This window comes from Pan paniscus, chromosome 1 (assembly GCF_029289425.2).
Source record: "Pan paniscus chromosome 1, NHGRI_mPanPan1-v2.0_pri, whole genome shotgun sequence".
NCBI lineage: Eukaryota > Metazoa > Chordata > Mammalia > Primates > Hominidae > Pan > Pan paniscus.
Genome location: NC_073249.2, coordinates 194021400 through 194041216, shown reverse-complemented (window position 1 = coordinate 194041216; position 19817 = coordinate 194021400). Strand labels below are relative to the sequence as shown.

The window sequence follows — 19817 nt, the reverse complement described above, 5'->3', positions numbered from 1 at the left end:
TCTCCTGACCTCATGATCCTCCCGTCTTGGCCTCCCAAAGTGCTGGGATTACAGGCGTGAGCCACCAAGCCCGGCCAATCCTGGCCTCATCATTTCTTTTCTTTTTTTTTTTTTTTTGAGATGGAGTTTCACTCTTGTTGCCCAGGCTGGAGTGCAATGGCATGATCTTGGCTCATTGCAACCTCTGCCTCCCGGGTTCAAGTGATTCTCCTGCCTCAGCCTCCGGAGTAGCTGGGATTACAGGCGCCCACCACCACGCCTGGCTAATTTTTTGTATTTTTAGTAGAGACAGGGTTTCACCATGTTGGCCAGGCTGGTCTTGAACTTCTGACCTCAGGTGATCTGCCTGCCTCGGCCTCCCAAAGTGCTGTGATTACAGGCATGGGACACCATGCCTGGCCCTGCCCTCATCATTTCTGGTGACCCTATGTGGCCTTATCAGGTATCTTGCCAGGTAAAATGGGGATAATCTCCTATCACAGACTGAAGATCAAATGAAGAAATGTCTGAAGTCCCTGACACAGGGCCTCAAACGATCTGTCGGAGATGTAATGCAAGGTCCTAAGACCCCCATGCTCCTTAGGCACCTTGAATTCAAAAAGGTCTGGAAAGAAGGAGGGAGAGAGGGGCTCAAATGCAGGAAGTCCCAACAGAGAGGGGCAGCTATGGCTTCAGTAACAGGACAGTCTGGGGACACAGTCCAGGCAGCCCAGCCAAGAAAGGGAACAATTACAGCTTTTTACCTGCAACTTCTCGAAGACTTTCTTCTTGGGCTTGAGCTCCTCATCTGGTTGGCCCTTTTCATAGCCCTTCACAAACACGTGCTCACCAGGAGCAGAGCCTGCTGGAGGGTCCAGAGGTTCAACCTGGCGGTTTATCCCTTCTCTGGGAAGACACAGGACAAGGGAAGAGTGAGGCTATGGATGGGTTCCAGTGACTTTGGAGGCCAAAGCAATCCGGGCCTTTACACAGGGGCCCTGATGGGATTTAGGGCATCCTCAGTACCAGAGCCCCAGGAGGTCCTCTTATCTTGCTACATCCCTGCATATCACCAGGGTTACATTAACCCAGGCTATACCAAAATTGTGTGTCAAGAGAGATACCAAAATCTGTGTTTCTAGGGGAGGAAGTATAAAATAACATAGCGAGGACTTTATAGACATCAAAACTGGGATTTGAATCCCTGCTCCACTCCTTACTAGTAGTAAGACTTGGGCATGTACTGGTTTGAGCCCTCCATTTCTATTTTAACAAAAATTAACTGTAGGTAAAATGCTTCATTCACAGTACTTGTACAATAAGTCCTTCATGCATCAACTTTTGGCATCAGCAAGGAAGAGGCACGTGTTCTCAGAGCTTCCACCTGGTGTGTGGAAGGACATCATATGGGCTGATTCCCTACTCTTCCTGGCCTCCCCAGGTCCTGTGCCCCACTCCAAGTCCTCACTCACATAGAAGCACACAGAAGCATGCCTTGGGACTCGACTCCTCTCATCTTCTGGGGTTTCAGGTTGCACAGCACCACTACCAGCCTGTCCTGCAGTTCCTCCTTGGGCACGAACTGTACCAGGCCGCTCACCACAGTCCGTGGTTCAGCTTCCCCCACGTCAATCTTCTCTACATACAGGCTGTCTGCATCTGGGTGCTGCCAGGGAGAGACGTCAGGAGGAAGAGGATCATCGTCCATTAGAGAAGCAGCCTGGTGAACTCTTGGATTCCAGAAAGGAGCATCCACTCCTTACAGAGGCCCCTGGAAAGACCCCCTAGAGCTAACTTTCTTTCCACGTCCCAGACAGCAGACAGGAGAATGGGCTCTGATGGTATACTCTGCTCTCAACTGAGGCCAGATTTGAGTAAAGTGGACCTAGATGCTTGTGTTAAGAGGTGGAAGGATCTCTAAGCCATCTGATGCAGGAGCACCAGCATTGATCTCAGGGTGGTTTTGGTGGTTGGGGTACACAGTGAGAAGCAAATCCATGTCGAAGGGAAAAAAAGCCCAGAACAATGGTCCCAGGCCACTGGGTGCATAACCTTCTGTCTCTGGGAAAAAGGAAGTCTTCCCTCCACCACTTTCTGAAGGGGGCAAAATGGCCCATCCAAGATAAGGCCTGTAGCTAGTCTAGGCAAGCTGACAGGGATCAGGTGAGTCTATCAGACCAGATTTAACAGATAAACAAGTTCCCTCTGACTAACATCCGTCCCCCATGCTGAGCTCCTGGCTGTGTTTGGTTGCATAATGTCCACAGGCAACAATCGCAACAGAAAGCCTGTGGCCTGGAATTAGACACCTGCACTCTGACTTGCAATATGACCTCAGGATGTTACTTCCCATCTCCAGGCCACGTTTCCTCCGGATGGAAACAGACAAACCTGACCCCAATCTGCCTCTCTGAGATGTGGTGAAAAATGAGTACCTTCTCCACAGTGATGATTTTCCCCACACGGATATCCAGCCGGGATGGGATGACCTCCTCTGGTTCTGAATTCTTGGCAGGGCCTTTGGCCATTGGCTCTGGGAATGAGAAGAACCCCATGAGGCAGAATTCTTCCCTGTGGCAGGTCAGCTACTGATCCCACCACGTTAAGACACTGAGATTAGGTAAGATTTAGTGTAGAATCCCCAGAGTCTAAACACTGAGTTGTAACTTCTTTAATACTGGGTTGGCAACCTTTCAGACATGACATACCTGATTTTCATCTGTTCTCTCCCTCAATTATTAGACTAGCGGGGAGGGAGCAGTAGTAGCTTTGCCTCCTTTAGGTATTTCCATTCATGCATTCCACATAGAATTTACTGAGTCTTGGCCAGGTGTGGTGGCTCACACCTGTAATTCTAGCACTTTGGGAGGCTGAGGCGGGAGGACTGCTTAAGCCCAGAACTTCAAGACCAGGCTGGGCAACAGAGCCAGACTCTGTCTCTTTTAGAAAAAAAAAAAAAAATTTTACTGAGTTACTGAGTTTTTTTCTGGAAGGGTCGCACAAAGCTATCAATGCCAATATCTTAGCATTATGCACAAGTGGATGGCCAACTAAGAGCCAGGCCCATGCACATAGAAGGAAACTGGGAGAATCTAAAGATAAGCTTCTCTAAGCTCTGCATGCTCTGCCCAACAGCTGTGTAAGAGACTATCGATACCCTATATACTGGTTGGGTATAATAGGTCTAATCTAATTTCTATCATTTTTCTTTTTTTGAGACATAGAGTCTCACTCTGTTGCCCAGGCTGGAGTGCAGTGGTGCGATCATGGCTCACTGCAGTCTCAACTTCCCCATGCTCAGGTGATCCTCTCACCTCAGCCTCCCAAGTAGCTGGGACTAAAGTCATGTGCTACTTTGCCTGGCTAATTTTTTTTTTTTTTTTTTTTTTTTGGTTAGAGACTGGGTTTTGGTCTCTAACTTTTGGGCTCAAGTGATCCGCCTGCCTCAGCCTTCCAAAGTGTTAAGATTATAGGTGTGAGCCACTGTGTCTGGCCCCGGTCACTATCTTTAATGAAGAGGCAGATTTAACAAACAGACTAGAAGGACCAAAGTATACATCTTACACCAGCAGCTCTCAGCAATGCTGGTACAAAAGGATGTGATCACTTCCTGCTGTTAACCAAACCCAAATCAAAATGACTCAAGTTCCATTCTAGGAGCCAGTAGGACATGACATTCCTGCACTTCAGACCCCCTGGGTTGTTGTGCCCTCAATTTAAGACAGGCATTTTTCCAAGGCTCATTGACAAGCTCTCTCTCCTGATGATGTCGGCCCCTCTCCGGCTGGCCTTACTCTGCTTTGAGGGATCTGGATAGGCAGCGCTGGCCAGTTTTTTCAGGGCAGGGGTATTAAACTTTTCCCGGATTGGATCCAGCAACTTGTTCAGTGCGACTTCAACAGAATTCTTCAGGTCTCCAGGATGTACAACCTGCAGAATCGAACAAGACCTAGTGAGATAAGGTCTAGAACAGGGCACAGGACACCTGAATCCAAAAAAGTAGGATCAAGGGAGTTTTTCCCAACAGTCTTATTTGATCCTTGTGATAATCTTGTGAGGCAGGTAGGAGAAGGGAAAATACATTCAGAAAGACTAACGTGTCCAAAATCCAAGTCTTTTGATTCTGAAATCTATACTAACTTGAGGGTGTTTAGGAGCTGAATGTATTTGTTAGTCTAATTCTTCTAGTCCCTCCATTTATGCTTAGAGTAGGGTCACAGACCAAGTGGTATTTACAAGCAGAGAAACATTCACATAGGTAACCCAAGGCCTAAAGATAACCTGAGGGAGACAGCTGAGTAAGAAGAAAGAGGAAGGGCTTTGGAGTTCGACAGACCCAGATTAGATTCCCAGCTAGCTGTGTGACTCCAAATTAGGCACATAACCCCTCTAAGCTTTGGCTGCTGCCTTTTCTCTTTTCTTTTTGTAGAGACAGGGTCTTGCTATGTTACCCAGGCTGGTCTTGAACTCCTGGGTTCAGGCAATCTGCCTGCCTCTGCCTCCCAAAGTGCTAGGATTACAGGCATGAGCCAACGTGCCGGGCCAGTGTTGGCTTTGTTACTTATAAAGTGAAGCTAACAATAGCTATATCTCACAGGATGGGGATGAGGGTTAAATCACTGAATGTGGGTGTGAAAATGATGAGAACGCTGCTGGTACATGGTAATAGTTCAGTAATTCCATTTTATTCCTTGTGTCCTGTGACTGCCTTTTCTTTGAGACGGAGTCTTGCTCCGTCACCCAGGCTGGGGTGCAGTGGCGCAATCTCAGCTCATTGCAACCTCTGCCTCCCGGGCTCAAGCAATTCTCCTGCCTCAGCCTCCTGAGTAGCTGGGACTACAGGCGCATGCAGCCACGCCCAGCTAATTTTTTGTATTTTAGTAGAGACGGGGTTTCACCATGTTGCCCAGACTGGTCTTGAACTCCTGACCTCGTGATCCACCTGCCTCAGCCTCCCAAAGTGCTGGGATTACAGGTGTGAGCCACCACACCCAGCTGACTGCCTTTTTTATATCTCAAATCTGGTCTGAAAGAATCTTCTAGATATTCTGAGGGGACATCCCTTAGGAATGAACACTTTTAATACAACAAAGCGAACATTTTTGTTTCTGATGCTACTTCTTCATTTCCTTGGGAATATTTAATTTTAATAAAAGCTCTAGGGCTGCTGCTGTCCAATATGGTGGCTACTAGCCTTGTGTGGGTATTTAAATGTAAACTGAAATTCAGTTCTTCAACTGCACCTGCCACATTGCAAGTGCTCAACAGCCACATGTGGCTTCTGTATCAGGCAGTACAGATAGGACATATCCATCACCACAGAAAGTACTGTTGGATAACATGGCTGCAGACCTTTTTTCTGAGGAATTTCATCTATTCCTAATTCCCACAAAAGACTTTTTTTTTTTTTTGAGACATGGTCTCGCTCTGTTACCCAGCTGGAGTACAGTGGCGCAATCATGGTTCAGTGCAGCTTTGATCTCCTGGGCTCAAGCGATCCTCCCACCTCAGCCTTCCCAGTAGCTGCGACTACAGGCATGTGCCATCATGGCTGGCCAGTATTTTGATTTTTAATTTTTTTTGTAGAGACAGAGTCTCACTATGTTGCCTAGGCTAGTCTTCAACTCCTGAGCTCAAGCAATTCTCCTGCCTTGGCCTCCCAAAGTACTGGGATTACAGGTGTGAGCCACCGCACCTGGTGTATATTAACATTTCTAACAGCCCCATTAAATTGGTTGGGCCTGAATTCAGAGTCAATCACAAAACCTCCCATTTTATTCCCTATATATGGTATTATCACGTCTTCCCTTTGTGACCTGGCCCTGCCTATCTCTCCCATAATCCCCCTCCTCACCTTTTAGACTCTAGTCAGACCAAACCACCTGGAATTCCTCATACATCATGCTGTTTCATCCTACCATGTCTTTGTACAATTTATTCCCTCATAGATTTCCTTGTGAACTCCTATTCCTCAAGCAAAATAGTGCTTGGATAGTGTCTCCTCCACAAGCTTTTCCAGAGAGTCAGTTAATCATTTCCTCCTATATTATTTCTGGTATATATATATTCTTTTCATTATATATATTCACATATATATTTTCACACATATATTATATTCACATATATACACACATACACATGTTAAAAAACACATATACATATATATGTAAAATGCAGCCAATGAAATGTTTACAAGTCTGCCTCGCCTACTGGACTGAGCATTAGGAGGACTGAACCCTCTGTGTAATACCAGTCCCTAGCATAGTGCCTAACACATGGGCACCTAGTAAGTCTTTTGTTAAGGTGTCTGTTGAAATGAATAGGAGCCTCTATTCTGTCCTTTTATAATTATCTCTTGTTTTTGAACCCTGATTTTGCATCTGTTCCTGAAATACTTCATCTTTGCTGAGTTAGGTCCTTTATTCCAGCCTGCTAAGTCACTTGGAGAGTGATTAAAGCACCAGTATATTAGCTTTGTACCATTTGCCCATCGAATCTGGGAACCACCTGAATCCTCATCAAAGCCATTAACAAAATATGCAGCCCTGGAGAGCATAAACAGAGCCCTGGCCGGGCACAGGGGCTCACGCCTGTAATCCCAGCACTCTGGGAGGCCGAGGCAGGCGGATCACCTGAGGTCAGGAGTTCAAGACCAGCCTGGCCAACATGGTGAAACCCCGTCTCTACTAAAAAATATGAAAATTAGCTGGGTGTGGTGGTGGGCACCTGTAATCCCGGCTACTTAGGAGGCTGAGGCAGAAGAATCGCTTGAACCTGGGAGGCGGAGGTTGCGGTGAGCCGAGATCGTGCCACTGCACTCCAGCCTAGGTGACAGAGTGAGACTCTGTCTCAAAAAAAAAAAAAAAAAACCCACAAAAACACAGAGCCCTGTAGCATATAACTACAAACCTAGTGGGCCAAGATGGAGAGGTCTGGCAGAGTTGAGTGGGGATTATCTTTCTTTTTCTTTTCTTTTCCTTTCTTTTTTTCTTTTTGAGACGGAGTTTCACTCTTGTTGCCCAGGCTGGAGTGCAACGGCGTGATCTCGGTTCACTGCAACCTCCGACTCCCAGGTTCAAGCGAATCCCCTGCCTCAGCCTCCCGAGTAGCTGGGATTACAGGTGCGTGCCACCATGCCTGGCTACTTTTTTGTATTTTTAGTAGAGATGGGGTTTCTCCGTGTTGGTCAGGCTGGTCTCGAACTCCTGACCTCAGGTGATCCACTCACCTCGGCCTCCCAAAGTGCTGGGATTACAGGTGTGAGCTGCTGCACCCAGCCCATTCTTTTCTTTTTTTTTTTTTTTAGTATCTCATGTAATTTATTGAATACAGAAAGTGAAAAACAGAATGGTTGTATGGGTACTTGAAGAAGTATGGTTTCTACTGAATGAGTACTGCTTTTGTACATCCTAAAGGGACCACTCGTGTGTATAAGATTACAGACATTTACTGATAAGAAATGTTTCCTGAGAAGAGGCGAGACAGAGTCCCTGCCAGGTAAGGAAAGGGCCCCGAGGGATAGAAATCCATCTGCATTAACAAAATTCCTAAGTCAGAAAAGCTAACTGACAAGAAACTTTAACCAAAACTGCAATTTTGAAGGAAAATGGACACTAGTGAGATTACCAAAAGTAGAGCAAAAATAGCAGGCAGCTCACTTTTACACAGAACAAGTTGTTCTAAACAAGTTCTAACGGTCAGCAAAAAATAACAAAATACAGATCTTCATGGAAGGATTCCTTTTCCTTTCATGTTACCTCAGCAGCAAAGTCCTTTTCCAGGTCCACATAAGCTGTGTAGGTTTTGTTTCCACCCCATTTCTCATCTCGTAGGATCACAAACTCTATAAGGAAAAGGATCCATGTCAACAAACTCATTGACAGCATTCCTAGCCCACATGCATGACTATTCCTAGCCCACATGCATGACTATTTGTAGTTTTTGCCATATATTCTGAACTTTATTGTATGGTATTATTCTTAAATTGGATGAGTGGCACTATTGTATACCCAGCTAGCATCTCAGCTGCTTCAGGGGAAGGCTTGTGGCTTATATCTATTTTGTTGTATTCCTCTAGTTCAACATGTCTGCCCCCACCCTTACTTCTAACACCTCTGCCCACCCCAATATTCCCTCAGAACCTAGCCTGGTAACGAATATATGGACAATTAAATTACATCCCAACATCATTCATACTTTAATATATAAGAAATCAGAGCAGAGAATCAGGGCAGCCAGTCCCTGAAGGAAGAGTCTGTGACAAATCACAAGTATGAAAACAGCACGAATTTTTCTATTCTAGCCTGGCCTCTAGGAAGAAAACAGAGAGTGTTACCGGACTTAAGGGGAAAAAGGACATGCTTGATGAAGGACAGAACCCCATTGTTCTCCACATTTCCTGGCTCACAGAAGGCCTTCTTCAGTTTTTTCTTCACATCCTCCTTCCGATCAAGGAGATCAATCTTGGACTCCTAGAAGTCATGGAACGGAAGAGGACCTCTTGTGGTTGAAAATGAGAATATGCTCAACTAATGTAAGTTGAATTTTGTTTTTTCTTCTCTGTCACCCAGGCTGGAGTGCAGTGGCACAATCATGGCTCACTGCAGCCTCAACCTCCTGGGCTCAAGAGATTCTCCCATCTCAGCCTCCTGGAAAGCTGGGACTACAGGAATGTGTCACCATGCCCAGCTAATTCTATTTTTTGTAGAGACAGGGTTTCATCATGTGGCCCAGGCTGGTCTCAAACTTCTGGGCTCAAGCAATTCTCCTGCCTTGGCCTCCCAAAGTGCTGGGATTAAAGGTGCGAGCCACTGTGCCTCGCTAAAAAAATTCTTTTTACAAAGATTTTAACATTAGGTACTTGCAGATATTTTCCTGTGGATGTGGTAAAAATAAATAAATAAAGATTTTTTTTTTTTTTTTTGAGACGGAGTCTCACTCTGTCGCCCAGGCTGGAGTGCAGTGGCGCCATCTGAGCTCACTGGAAGCTCCGCCTCCCGGGTTCATGCCATTCTCCCACCTCAGCCTCCCGAATAGCTGGGATTACAGGTGCCCGTCACCACGCCCAGCTAATTTTGTTTTTGTATTTTTAGTAGAGACAGGGTTTCACCGTGGTAGCCAGGATGGTCTCGATCTCTTGACCTCGTGATCCGCCCCGCCTTGGCCTCTCAAAGTGCTGGGATTACAGGTGTGAGCCACCGCGCCCAGGCAATAAAAATATTTTAACGTTTGGCTGGGCACAGTGGCTCACACCTGTAGTCTTATCACTTTGGGAGGCTGGAGAGTCGCTTGAGCCCAGGAGTTCAAGACCAGTGTGGGCAACATAGTAAAACCTCATCTCTACTGAAAATAAAAAATTAGCTGGGTGTGGTAGTATGCGCCTGTGGTCCCAGCTACTCAGGAGGCTGAGGCAGGAGGATCACTTGAGCCTGAGGTTGAAAGTGCAGTGAGGCATGATCATGCCACTACACTCCAGTCTGGGCGACAGTGAAAAACCACTCACAATCCTGCCATCTAACAAATTAAACTATTTTATTTTTTATGTTCTTCTCAGGCTTTGTTTATAGCACACAAAATTGTTATGAATTTGTAGTTGGAGAATAAATGTCTATCTTTTAAGTATTTCTGAGTGGCTACCTGGTCCTTACTTACAATTTTTTTTCTTTTCAGACGGTCTCGCTCTGTTGCTCAGGATGGAGTACAGTGGTGCAATTATATAGTTCACTGTAACCTCGAACTCCTGCCATTAAGTGATCTTCTGACCTCAGCCTCATGAGGAGCTAGGACTACAGGTGTACAAAACCATGCCTGGCTAATTTTTATTTATTTATTTATTTATTTATTTATTTATTTTATTTTTTTTTTTTTTGAGACAGTTTTGCTTTTGTTGCCCAGGCTGGAGTACAATGGCATGATCTCGACTCACCTCAACCTCCGCCTCCTGGGTTCAAGTGGTTCCTCCTGCCTCAGCCTCCCAAGTAGCTGGGATTACAGGCATGTATCACCAAACCCAGCTAATTTTGTATTTTTAGTAGAGACGGGGTTTCTCCATGTTGGTCAGGCTGGTGTCGAACTCCCGACCTTAGGTGATTCACCCGCCTTGGCCTCCCAAAGTGCTGGGATTACAGGCGTGAGCCACCGCACCTGGCATACCTGGCTAATTATTTGTTAAAATGGGGTCTCACTGTGTTGCCCAGGACAATCTCAAACTCCTGGCCTCTAGCAATCCTCCTGCCTCAGCTTCCCAAAGTGTTGGGATTGATAGGATCTTGCTTGCTCTGTTGCCCCGGCTGGAGTGTGGTGGCACAATCATGGCCCACTGCGACCTTTGCCTCCCAGGCTCAAGTAGTCCTCCTACCTCAGCCTCCCATGTAGCTGGAACTGTTGGTGCATGCCACCATGCCTAGCTAATTTTTAAAATTTTTTATAGAGATGGGATTTTATCATGTTGCCAAGGCTGGTCTTGAACTCCTGGACTCAACCTATCTGCCCACCTTGGCTTCCCAAAGTGCTAGGATTACAGGTGTGAACCACAATGTGTGGCCTATTTATAGTTTTTATGCCGTATTATATTCCCAATTATTAGTGAAAACATAATTTAGCAAACTCCAAATTGTTAGATTCTATCCTAATTTTTACAAATTATATATAATGCTACATTGGACATCTTTGCAGTCTTTTCCCTTCTCTAGAATCATTTCCTTAAGATGCCCAAAATTGCTAGGTTCAAAATTGTTTTTTGAAAGGTATCCTAATCAACATTGCTGTCGACAATGTGTGAGGATACTTGTTCACAGCAATCAGCCACACTAAGTATTATATATTATCTACAGCCATTTTTCCTTTTTAGGTAATAGGCTTTGTTTCTTATTTGGAAAGAGTGAGTACATGGTCATTTGAGTTCAGTGGTTACCAAATTCTAGCTCACATGTGACAGTATATGAATCACCTTTTACTGGGTTCCACCCAAACCTAATGAATCAAAATCTCTTGGGATTGGGCCAGGCATTTTTTTTTTTTTTTTTTTTTTTTAAGATGGAGTCTCACTCTGTGGCCCAGGCTGAAGTGCAGTGATGCAATCTTGACTCAGTGCAACCTCTGTCTCCTGGGTTCAAGCAATTCTCCTGCCTCAGCCTCCCGAGTAGCTGGGATTACAGGTGCATGCCACCACACCCAGCTGAATTTTATATATTTAGCAGAGAAGGGGTTTCACCATGTTAGCCAGGCTGGTCTGGAACTCCTGACCTCAGGTGATCCACCCGCCTTGGCCTCCCAAAGTGCTGGGATTACAGGTGTGAGCCACTGTGCCTGGCCCTTTTTTTTTTGAGAGAGTCTCGCTCTTGTTGCCCAGGCTGGAGTGCAACGGTGTGATCTCGGCTCACTGCAACCTCTGCATCCTGGGTTCAAGCAATTCTCCTGCCTCAGCCTCCCTAGTAGCTGGGATTACAGGCGCCTGCCACCACGCCTGGCTAATTTTTGTACTTTTAGTAGAGATGGGGTTTCACCATGTTGGACAGGCTGGTCTCGAACTCCTGACCTCAAGTATCCATCTGCCATGGCCTCCCAAGGTGCTGGGATTACAGGCATGAGCTACCACGCAGGCCTTTTTTTTTAAATTTGTATTTTTAAAAACTTTTTGGCTGGGTGCAGTGGCTCACGCCTATAATCCCAGCACCTTGGGAGGCTGAGGTGGGTGGATCACGAGGTCAGGAGATCGAGACCATCCTGGCTAATACAGTGAAACCCCATCTCTACTAAAAAAATACAAAATAAAATTAGCCAGGCATGGTGGCGGGCACCTGTAGTCCCAGCTACTCTGGGAGGCTGAGGCAGGAGAATGGCGTGAACCTGGGAGGCGGAGCTTGCAGTGAGCCGAGATCGCACCACTGCACTGCAGCCTGGGTGACAGAGTGAGACTCCATCTCAAAAAAAAAAAAAAAAAAAAAGGGAGAGAGAAAGGGAAGGAAGGAAGGAAGGAAGGAAATACAGATTCCTAAGTTCCTCCCAGAACTACTTTATCAGAATCTCTATGGACAAGGTCTAATCAACACTTTTTTTTTTTTTAATTCCCTAGATGATTCTGAAGGTAAGCCATGTTTGGGAACCCAGAACTCAACTTTTCACATCTTTGGATTTCCACGCTCTAATGAACAGAACCAAAGTGAACTTTCCCTCAAGTACACGAGCTCAAGAGGGGCTCTTAAATATTAAAAGATATCATAATATGAGTGATATCAAGTATTACCCTAGGAATAAAAATGCTAATTAGTGAAATGCAACCATAGTGCTCTCATTAATAAGGCTGAATTTCATCACAGTTGTATGAACAAAGACATTACTTTTGCTTTTATTTTTTTATCAGCAGTAAAAACCATTAAGTTATGATTAGATGTCATCAGGACTGCTCTGGATCCTTTGATACTCAAGAACCACTAAACTAACTGAATGGTGTAAGGCCCCTTCTAACTCAAATATTGGAGAATTCTAGTTAGCCAGGTCACTGTTCTTTTCAGTCCTCAATCTCTCCATTGAGGCTGAAGATTTCTAAATTCAAGTCTCAGCTGGCAACTTACCTCTTCTGAAGAGCTCATTTTGCTGCCTGTTAATCCTGGAACCATAGGATTCATCAGATGGACCCGTTTTGAATAGCCAAGTGCAGGGAGGTACTGAGAGATGAGAGAAACACACAAAAGCAGATATTAGTCTAAGTTCCTCCTCAGTGCCCTGATCTCATCTAACTTGGCCAGCAACTGAGTAGTTGTTATATTGCTTCCAATCTTTTTATACTGAATATGTAGCTTTGACAGTGACTGTAATTCAAGCGAAGTTTTTTTCCCTACTGCTTTTCTATCAGTATTACATTGTGAGGCTATTGGACTTATGTCACCATAAACAACAATAAAAGCTGGAAACACATAAAACAACAGGGCAAGCCGGGCATGGTGGCTCACGCCTGTAATCCCAGCACTTTGGGAGGCTGAGGTGGGCGGATCACCTAAGGTTAGCAGTTCAAGATGAGCCTGGCTAACATGGTGAAACCCCATCTCTACTAAGAATACGAAAATTAGCCAAGCGTGGTGGCAGGCACCTGTAATCCCAGCTACTCAGGAGGCTGAGGCAGTAGTATCGCTTGAACCCGGGAGGTGGAGGTTGCAGTGAGCCAAGATCGTGCCATTGCACTCCAGCCTGGGCGACAAGAGCGAGACTCCATCTCAAAAAACAAAAACAAAAACAAAACAAACAAAAAACAAAACAAAAAAACCCAACAGGGCAGCAAATCTTGAGCAAAGGGAAGTAAGGTGACCACACTTGCCTTGGGCTTTCTCACTGAGGGTATTTCTTTGCAAACCAGGTGCTGAGAAAAAGAGACCAAGCAGACAGCGAAAGACTAAGCAGAGGAAACAGCTATTGGAGTTCAAGGCTGGAGGAGGCTAGGGGTTGGGATGGGTTCCTCAGCCTATATCAAAATTCCCCATTGATTTCTTGGCTGACTCATAGCTGTGTATGCACATAGTGAGATACCAGGAAGTCTGGCAGAGAACAGGCTCTGGGAGGCTGGAGACCTGGGCAGAGATTTTGGAGGCTGCACAGTATTGGGGAGACAGAGATGGAAGTTTAGCTCCAATCAAAGTAGAGAAGGCTTTGTGAACACCGTGATATTTCGGTTTGAGTCTCTAGAAAGGCCATGCTCTAGGAACAAGGACCACACCACAGGAGTAAAGGCTAAGCTGAAGTAGATGTTCTAACAAAGCCTAAAACCAACCCCTGACAGAACCCAGGTGATAAGTCAGTAATTTAGCAATCTACAGAAAACATAGCATCCTACAAACACAATCCGGAGGGTCTACAATGCATCTATAATCCCTTTGATACACACATACAAAAAAATACTAGAAATGGGAAGCAGAGAAAAGTGGCTGACAGTCAAGAGAAAATAGCCAATAGAAGCAGATTCAGAAACAATCCAGATATTGCAATAAACAGACCATGATGCCAAAATAACTGTGATTGGTAGGTTAAAGAAAATAAGCCGGGCATGGTGGCTCATGCCTGTAATCCCAGCACTTTGGGAGGCCGAGGCAGGTGGGTTACGAGGTCAGGAGATGGAGACCAACCTGGCCAACATGGTGAAACCCCATCTCTACTAAAAATACAAAAATTAGCTGGACATGGTTGTGGGCGCCTGTAATCCCAGCTACTTGGAAGGCTGAGGCAGGAGAATGGCTTGAACCCGGGAGGCGGAGGTTGCAGTGAGCCAAGATCACGCCACTGCACTCCACCCTGGTGACAGAGCAAGACTCTGTCTCAAAAAAAAAAAAAAAAAAAGATGAGTTTTGCCAGGCGCGGTGGCTCACGCTTGTAATCTCAGCACTTTGGGAGGCCAAGGTCGAAGGATCACGAGGTCAGGAGACCGAGACCACCTTGGCTAACACGGTGAAACCCCGTCTCTACTAAAAATACAAAAAATTAGCAGGGTGTGGTGGCGGGCGCCTGTAGTCCCAGCTACTTGGGAAGCTGAGGCAGGAGAATGGCGTGAACCCGGGAGGTGGAGGTTGCAGTGAGCCGAGATGGCACTATGCACTCCAGCCTGGGCGACAGAGCAAGACTCCATCTCAAAAAACAAAAACAAACAAACAAACAAACAAAAAATGAGTTTTACTCCAACTGTTGTTGGAGCAAAAATGTAGTAAAACTGTTTCTTGCATTGTTGGGCAGTGGTAAAAATATCTAACTTAAACTGTAATAAATTGCAAGGATACGTGTTGTAATCTCTAGGGCAGGGATGGGCAAACTGTTTTAGAAAGGGCCAGTTAATAAAGATTTTAGGGGCTGGGTGCGGTGGCTCACGTCTGTAATCCTAGCACTATGGGAGGCCAAGGCGGGCAGATCATGAGGTCAAGAGATCAAGACCATTCCTGGCCAACATGGTGAAACCCTGTCTCTACTAAAAATACAAAAATTAGCTGGGTGTGGTGGCACGTGCCTATAGTCCCAGCTACTTGGGAGGCTGAGGCAGGAGAATTGCTGGAACCCAAGAGGCAGAGGTTGCAGTGAGCCAAGATTGTGCCACTGCACTCCAGCATGGGTGACAAAGCGAGACTCCCTCTCAAAAAAAAAAAAAAAAAAAGATTTTAGGCTTTATGGGCCACATATGCTCTTTACTGCTTATTCTTCATCTTTTTTCACAATCCTTAAACAATGTAAAAACCATTCTTAGCTCATGAGTCATACAAAAACAAGGTATGGGCCAAATCCCTGCTCTAATAATAAAAGGAGGTCCAACTAAAAAGTTAATCAAGCAGATACAATGAAATAATAGGCCAGGCGCAGTGGCTCATGCTTGTAATCCCAGTACTTTGACAGGCTGAGGTGGGTGGATCATGAGGTCAGGAGTTCGAGATCAGCCTGGCCAACATAGTGAAACTCCGTCTCTACTAAAAATACAAAAAAATTAGCTGGGTGTGGTGGCAGGCACCTGTAATCCCAGCTACTTGGGAGGCTGAGGCAAAGAGAGTCACTTGAACCTGGGAAACAGAGGTTGCAGTGAGCCGAGATCGCACCACTGCACTCCAGCCCAGGCAACAGTGTGAGACTCTGTCTTTAAAAAACAAAAAACAACAAAAAACAAAAACAAAAACAAATTATTATTTTATTCTTTTTTGTTTTTTTTTTTCAGAGACAAGGTCTTGCTTTGTCACCCAGTTTGGAGTGTGATGGTGTGATCATGGCTCACTGCAGCCATGATCACACCTCCTGGGCTCAAGCAATTATTCTGCCTCGGCCTCCTGAATAGCTGGGACTACAGAGGTGTGCCTGGCTAATTTTTTATTTTATTGTGGAGACAGAGTCTTGCTATGTGGCCCAGGCTGGTCTCAAACTCCTGGGCTCAAATGATCCTCCTGCCTCAGCCTCCCAATGTGCTGTGATTACAGGCATGAGCCACAGTGCCTGGCCCTCAAAAAATTTATACTGTGGCTGGGTGCAGTGGCTCACACCTGTAATCCCAGTGCTTTGGAAGGCTGAGATGGGTGGATCACCTGAGGTCAGGAGTTCAAAACCAGCCTGGCCAACATGGTGAAACCCCATCTCTACTTAAAAATATAAAAATTACCTAGGCATGGTGGCAGGCACCTGTAATCCCAGCTACTCGGGAGGCTGAGGCAGGAGAATCGCTTGAACCTGGGAGGTGGAGGTTGCAGTGAGCCGAGAGTGAGCCATTGCACTCCAGCCTGGGTGACAACAGCGAAACTCAGTCTCAAAAAAATATATATATATAGATATATATATCTATATATATATAGAGAGAGAGTAAGCATTTCTGCATTCATTAACTATATCAAATAACTAAGCCAGGCACAGTGGATCTTGCCTATAATCCCAGCACTTTGGGAGGCCAAGGCAGGAAGACTGCTTGAGCCCAGGGGTTTGAGACCTGCCTGGGCAACACAGGGAGGCCTCATCCCTACAAGTAATTTTAAAACTACCCGGGTGTTGTGGCATGCACCTGTGGTCCCAGCTACTTGGGAGGCTGAGGTGGGAGAACTGCTTGAGCCCAGGCTGTCGAGGCTGTGATGAGCCATGACCACATTACTGCACTCTGGCCTGGGCGACAGAGTGAGAACTTGTCTCAAAAAAAAGACAAGAAAAAAAAAAAGATGCTGGGAAATGCGAACCAAATGCTCTGTGAAAGGACAGTAGTTCCAACTGGTAATGCCTCTCCTTGGAAACTGGGCTATTAGGAAAGGAGTAAATCCAACAGGTGCGGGAGCAGCTTCCTGGTTGTCACCAGGCACATGGGCTCTGGAGTTTGAAAGATCTGGGTACTAATAATTCCTGCTCAGTTACTAACTGTGTGATATTGGACAACTTCTTATCTTCTATCCTCAGTGTTCTCATCTGCAAAACAAGGAGAATATTTACCATACACTGTGACTAGTGGGACTGACACATCATAGTTCAATAAACACAGCTGCATACCTCTGAGGTGCAAGTGAAAAAAGACAGGAAAGCAGACACTCACCTTCTCTGCAAAGGTGAAAATCTTTCTCTGATCAACGCCTCCAAATTGGGCATCTACTTTTAAATACTCTTCATCCAAAGCCTGTGGAAAGAAACACATGAACATAAACATCTACTTTATTTTTTTGAGACAGAGTCTCGCTCTGTCGCCCAGGCTGGAGTGCTGTGGCGTGATCTCGGCTCACTACCACCTCTGCCTCTCGGGTTCAAGTGAGTCTCCTGCCTCAGCCTCCCGAGTAGTTGGGATTACAGACATGCACCACCACGCCCAGCTAATTTTTTGTATTTTTAGTAGAGACGGCGTTTTGCCATGTTGCCCAGGCTGGCCTTAAAATCCTGAGCTCAGGTGATCCACCCACCTTGGCCTCCCAAAGTGCTGGGATTACAGGCGAGAGCCACCATGCCCAGCCTAAACATCTACTTTATTTCTTCTATATGGGTCTGAGAAATCAGAAACTTTAGGAAATTACTAGATTTTTCAGAAGGTAAAGCCAAGAAGAAAATAAACAGCAGTCAGCTTCCCTCTTGGCCTCAAAAGCTGCAAAGACAGTTGCTGAGTGTTTGCGGTGAACATTACTCCATGTGGATGTCATGGGATAAAAAAATAAGAGTAGTCTCTGCCCTCAGGATATGCAGAATCCTGCAGGGAGGGAGAGAAGAAGAAAACAAACCATAGTCATGCCAAAGGTATTCTACTGAATAAGGTGGCCTGTGACAAATGACATATAAGTAGCATAAAGAAGTCCTGTGAGAATTCGGGAAAAAGGTAAGACTGAACTAGAAAACAGTGACTGTCTGGGTGCGATGGCTCACGCCTGTAATCCCAGCACTTTGGGAGGCTGAGGTGGAAAGATCACTTGAGCCCGGGTGTCTCTCCAAAAATAAAAAACAAACAAACAAACAAAAAGAAATTAGCCAAGTGTGATGGCGCGCATCTATAGTCCCAGCTACTCAGGAGGCTGAGGTAGGAGGATCACCTAAGCCCAGAGAGGTCGTGGCTGCGGTGAGCCATGATCGTGCCACTGCACCCGAGCCTGGGAGACAGAGTGAAGCCCTGTCTCAAAAAATAAAATTAAATTAAAATAAATAAATAAAACAGTGACTGTCACTTATGACATGCCAGGCCTGCTGCCAGCTCCGTGGATGGTGAGATAAATCAGACCCTGACTCTCCCTTCAAGAAGCCCAATTATCCAGCTGGGGAGAGACATGTAAACAGATCATTTCAACTCAGTGTGCTAAGGGTTAACCCAGATGTTCATATAAGGAACAGTGTTGACATAAAAGAAGAAATTATCTCTATTTAGTAAGATGGGTGTGGAGAAGTCTTCCTAGAATCAGATTGTGGGCTAAGCTTGGTTTTGAAGAACATATAGATGTTTTTCACCATGCAGAGGAAATAGAATGTGAGAAGGCACAGAGGTGTGAAGTGTTTAGGGAAATTTTGAGTGATTCAGTCTGCAAAAGTACGAACTTCAAGGGAGGTGGGAAGTAGTGACTGATGAGGTTAGAAAAGTAGGTAAAGACCATAAAATGTCATGCTAGGGTGCCTAGTGTTATCTTGGCCAATGAAAGGTTTTAAGGAGAGGAGAAATATGACCAGCACTGTAGGAAGAGCGCAACAGTAACAGGGTAGGGCAGAGACTGGAGACTCATGGGTTGGAGACAAAGTGAATGCCTCAAAGGCTATTGTGAAAGTCTACGTGAGAAATATCGATGGACAAAAGACAATGAGGACGCAGAGCAAGAATGAATTTAAGACATTTTTTTAAAGTAGAATTGATAAGATTTAGTGCATAATTGGCTGAAGGGAAGAGGAAGAGAAGGCTGAACAAGCAGGAACAGTCTAGAACAGCATTATCCAACAGAATCTTCTGTGGTGATGAATATATTATATGTCTGTGCTGTCCAATATAGTAGCTAACAAAGAACTTGATATATAGCCAATGTGACTAGAGAACAAAAATTTCCATTTTATTTAATTTAAATAGCCACATATGACTAGGACTAGAGGCTACCACATTAGACAGTACAGACCTAGTTTTTTCTTTCTTTTTTTTTTTTTTAGAGATGGAGTCTCACACACACAGAATAAAACAGAGATGGAGTCTTGCTACGTTGCCTAGGCTGGTCTTGAACTCCTGGCCTCAAGCGATCCTCCTGCCTTGGACTTGGGATTATAGGCATAAACCATGGCGCCCAGCCAACAGTGCAGAACTAGCATGTCTCCGGGTTTTCTTTTTTAAAGATAGGGTCTCACTCTGTCACCCAGGCTGGAGGGCAGTGGCGTGATCTCGGCTCACTGCAACCTCCACCTCCTGCGTTCAAGCGATTCTCCCACCTCAGCCTCACAAGTAGCTGGGACTATAGGGGCATGCCACCACACCTGGCTAATTTTTGTATTATTTGGTAGAGATGGGGTTTCACCATGTTGGTCAGGCTGGTCTTGAACTCCCAACCTCGAGTGATCTGCCTGTCTTGGCCTCCCAAAGTGTTGGGATTACAGGTGCCAGCCACTGCGCCCAGCTCCAGGTTTAACCTTGGAAAATATCTCTTTGAGGTGACAAGGGAAATTCTTATTTTCTCATATCAAACATTATAAAGGGCTAGACGTGTTGGCTTATGCCTGCAATTTCAGCACTTTGGGAGACTAAGGCAGGAGGATCACTTGAGGCCAGGAGTTCAAGACCAGCCTAGACAACATAGTGAGACCTTGGTCTCTACAAAAAATTTAATTAAAAAAAATTATACAGATATACAAAGAAAAAGTGAAGTCTATCCATATTTCCATCCTGTCTTCACAAGGTAAACAGTATCAAC

At 45.4% G+C, this 19817-nt stretch overlaps 1 protein-coding gene across 1 annotated transcript in view; it reads right to left on the bottom strand.

Annotated features, from left to right (window-relative positions):
* The window catches only part of YARS1 (tyrosyl-tRNA synthetase 1), a 39790-nt gene that overhangs the window by 3398 nt on the left and 16575 nt on the right, over positions 1–19817 (bottom strand). Inside the window, exons 5-12 of the mRNA XM_003812532.7 lie at positions 17000–17080; positions 12552–12644; positions 8315–8450; positions 7737–7822; positions 3774–3909; positions 2415–2512; positions 1452–1645; positions 744–885 (exon numbers count right to left, since the gene is read on the bottom strand). Coding sequence (XP_003812580.4) covers positions 744–885; positions 1452–1645; positions 2415–2512; positions 3774–3909; positions 7737–7822; positions 8315–8450; positions 12552–12644; positions 17000–17080 — 966 coding nt within the window. The remainder of the gene's footprint in view (positions 1–743; positions 886–1451; positions 1646–2414; positions 2513–3773; positions 3910–7736; positions 7823–8314; positions 8451–12551; positions 12645–16999; positions 17081–19817) is intronic.